Genomic DNA, 4,347 nt, shown 5'->3' with positions numbered 1-4,347 from the left:
ATAAAAAATATTACCATTTATTTATTAATTTATATAATCTTTTTTTTTTTACTCAGTTCCATACAAAAAAAGAATGTATTTTTTTTTTTTTTTTGATTAATGTATATAAAAAAAATAAAAAAAATAAATATATATACATAACAATTTTTTTGTACATAATATTATTGCACTAATTTTAATTTGCATGTTCTTGTACATCTTCCAAACACAGCTAAAAATTCATTATTTTAATATTCCTTTTCATTATCATTTAAAATAAGTGATAATATCATTTATTGACAAAATATTGGATAACTAGATGTTCCATTATAGTAAAATATTAAGTTATAAATTTAGAATACAATAATAAAAAGATCATGATAAATTGGTTTTTTATTTATATTAATAAAAATGCTTAAAAAAAGGTGAAATATATAGTAAAATGTTAAGTAAATAAAAATGTTTATATTTTGATCAATTCAAAAACCAAAAAAATATATATTCCATTAATAGTAATTATAGCATCAAAACGAAAAATAATTATTTTGATAGAAAAATATATAAAATTAATATAAAAATTAATTCTGGTTAAAAAAAAAAATGATTATATGCATATTTTAATATGAAATGAGATATATAAAGAAAAAGTAACAGAATAAAAAGAGAAAAAAATTTAATACGAATTTTTTTTAACTACAGTGATTGCATCTTTTGTAACAATAGCAATTGTGATAAATGTAATTATAGAGCAATTTTTATTATAATAAAATTATAAATATATATAGAAAAATAAAGTGATATATATTTATGGTAAAATAACAAAGTTAACGAATTTTTATAAAATTTAAAGGTTTAAATATGAATAGTGATACCTACACAATAATAATTATATCCTAAAATTTAACCACTAAAATTATTGAAAATTTAAGATAAAATTGTATAAATTACACAGATAATAAATAATGGGATTATAAATAAATAAAATTGTGTGAAGATGTAGATTAAATAATAATTTACTTAAAAATAAAGGATATGCAAAGATAAAAAGTACAATGAAATGAAGAACATATCCATGAGGGTAAAATGTGAATACTAAAACATGTAACATGAATACATGGTTAGATAAAAATTTATATAAAAATTTAAAAAAAAATATTAAATTTAAAATTGAAATAAATGACAACATGAAAAATATAATATGAAATTTATTTTGTAATTCAAATAAGTTATAAAAAGTTAAAGTACAAATAAAAATCCTAAGTTTAAAGAATATATGAAAATGGATTATAGTGTGATTTTAAGTAAATATAAAATACTAACACTAGTAGATAAAAGTTTAAGCTTATATAAAAATGAAAATTATTATTAATGGAAAAGTTATTCTTAAACGACAACAACAATATTAAAATTTATATTTACATTAAAAGGAAAAATGTAATGAAAATTTAGTTTTCAAAGTTAACATAAAATTAAATATTCTATTAAGTCATAATTATTTTTAATTAAGGTATTATTGATATTAAATTTAAATCATATAACAATAGCATGTTACATTAAATTGCAAAAGAGTATTAAAATCTTTTTTTTAAAATAATATCAAAAAAGAAAGAAAAAGATACATATATTTATAAAAATATAAAATAGCAAGGAAAAAAAAAAAGTCTTTTTCGAGGAAAATTCGAACAGAAAATAATAAATATTTCGATAGCAAAAGGATAGAAAAAGTATAACAAATATTAATTAATAATTTACGTAAATTTTATATTACTACTTTAACAAAAATTAAGGGTATAATATAAAAAACATCCCTGCTACATAAACAGAACATATATTCAATGTTTTATGTTCATATAATATTAAAAAAATTAAAACGTAATTCACATCATTTTTTAGCGTAGACTTTTATTTAATGATAATAAGTATATTAATAGAAAAATAAAAATAATCATAAATCATTAATTTTATGGAAACAAAATATTTCTCTATATAATTAGTAAGGATAAAGTCAAAGTTGTGGTAATAAAAACATTTCTTTATTCATAATTAATTTAAAAAAAAATAAATTAACTATATATAAATATATAATATGATTATTATTTTATTCCGAAGGATGTTTTTTATATATGTATTAACAAAAATAATATTTAAATCAGTATCAACAAAATGAAACTTTTTATACTAAAAAAATAATTACGAAGACATTGTAGACCACTAATAGCTATGTGAATAATATATGAAAAGGACATATTTATAAATATAAATTGAGTTATGCATTTTTTATGGAAAAATATTGAGGAAGATCTCATATAAAAATAAGTTTTTCATAACTTCTGCAAAAAATTAAACATTTCTTATGAAAAATAATTTTTTCTAATATCAAAAAAATACTGTATCAAATAAAAGGAAAAAATAACATAAATTACATTTACAACAAAATATTAGATGGTAATACTCATTTGTTTACATATATATAAAATATTATATTTTTAATGTATAAATTCCTGAAATCCTTGTAAACTAGTGCTGACTTCTTCAATTTATGTTTTTCATTGAGCCTAAAATTTTATTTTTAGTATTTTTCATGTTTCATATTTTTCCCTTTTTTTGGTTTCATATTTTATTTTAATCTATGTAAAGTATTAAAATAATGTTCTCCATATAAAAAAATGGAAATTTTATATTTTATGCTTCATTTTCTCTCTTTTCATTTGCTTTTCTTGATTTATAAGCATAAACCCTATTATTGAATAATGAATAATTAAAATTAATACGTTTAGATGTAATTCATTAATACTTCTTTATTCTTCATTAACTTCATTTACATTATTTTTTTCTTTATTCATATTTTCCCTTTTATTCTTCCACTCTTTCCATCTTTCCTCCTTAATCCATTGGTTTTCAATCAACTTCATCCAATTCTTCAAATACACCAATTTCTCCTGCTTCCATTTTATCCAAGCCCACCACTTCTCCTGCCTATTTATCTCATCCTCCTTTCCCTCTATCCATTTTTTCCATTCTATATTTTCCAAATATATTCTTTCCTTCCACTTGATCCATTTTTTTCTCTCTTTTATCAGAATCCACCTTTTCCATTTTTTTTTTTCCCAATTATCCCAATAATCATCTTCCTTCTGTTTCCAGTCTTTCCTAAGCCATTCTATTAATTTTTTATCTTTCCAATTTCTCCATATAGTGTTCATCAAATTTAACATAAAAACTTCACATGATTTTATCCATTCCTTAAAATTTCCTATCATGAAATCCATCCATTTTTCTTCCATCCATTTTATCCACTCATCTCTATCCCATCCCATACATTCTTCCCACTCATTATATGCAAATACCTCCTCCATTTTTTTATTCCAATCGATCCACTTTTTTTCCTCATTTTTCATCCATTCGTTCCATTCACTCTCCTTTTCTATAATCCAATTGCATTTCTCATTTTCTATCTCAACCAACCATTCTTTCCAATCATTTTCTACTTGTCCCATCCATTTACTTCTTTCATTCTTTTTCCATTCCTCTTTTATATTACTTCCTGCTTCCTTCTTGTTTTCTTCTCTTTCCACTTCTTCTTCTATCTCTTTATCATTCATCTCATCATCATTCTTTCCTTCTAGCATCATTGATTCACAAGATTGTTCTTGTATTTTCATTAAAATATACTAAAACAGATTTTTTAAATTTTTTAAAAATACATTTTTTTATATTAATAAAATTTCTATTGTGAAAATTAAAAAAAACACAAAAAAAAAAAAAAAATATACAATTAGATAAAATTTTTATCTTACATCTGAAAAAAGTTGTAAAAATGCAAAAACTAATATAAGAGAAAGGCTAAGGTAAACGTAGAAAACGTCAAATATTTCATTCTGTGCTCCAGGTGAATTTCTATCATTTTCTGCAGTTGAATTTGGAGAAGATATAGGTGATTTTGTAATATCATTCATGGCTATATTATTAGGTTCCATATTTTCTTATACTTTTAAAAAGAAAAATGATTTATATAACAATCTTGTTTACTTTTTTTAATACAGTTTACATACGATTTCGCTACTTTTTAAAGGATTCATTTTTCTAATTTAAGAAGAAGAAAAAAAAAAAAAAGAAAGTAAATAAAATCAGAAAATTATAAAATGAAAATAAAAAAATATGAAAAAGATAATTTTAAAATTAAAATTTATGTTTTGCTTTCTTAAAAATCTTCATAAAATACCTATAACTAAGCCAATGTATTTTTAATATTAATGTTTAAAACTTTTTTTATTATTTCATTGAAGAAACTTGAAAAATAAAATAAAATCCTTTTAATCTTTTTTTTACATTTATATTTTTATTATAAATTTTTTCATAAAATTTGAA

General features: G+C 20.0%; 1 protein-coding gene across 1 annotated transcript; it reads right to left on the bottom strand.

Annotated features, from left to right (window-relative positions):
* Positions 1-2,777: 2,777 nt before the first annotated feature.
* PGAL8A_00265800 (hypothetical protein) lies at positions 2,778-3,935 on the bottom strand (the record flags this gene model as incomplete). Its single annotated transcript, XM_028671633.1, has 2 exons — positions 2,778-3,650; positions 3,777-3,935. 2 exons carry the CDS (start codon positions 3,933-3,935, stop codon positions 2,778-2,780), a joined length of 1,032 nt encoding a protein of 343 aa, XP_028528266.1.
* Positions 3,936-4,347: the final 412 nt, after the last annotated feature.

This window comes from Plasmodium gallinaceum, assembly GCF_900005855.1.
Source record: "Plasmodium gallinaceum strain 8A genome assembly, contig: PGAL8A_v1_78, whole genome shotgun sequence".
NCBI classification, from domain to species: Eukaryota; Apicomplexa; class Aconoidasida; order Haemosporida; family Plasmodiidae; genus Plasmodium; species Plasmodium gallinaceum.
Note: the sequence above shows the minus strand (reverse complement) of the source record. Positions and strands in the feature narration are given on the sequence as shown.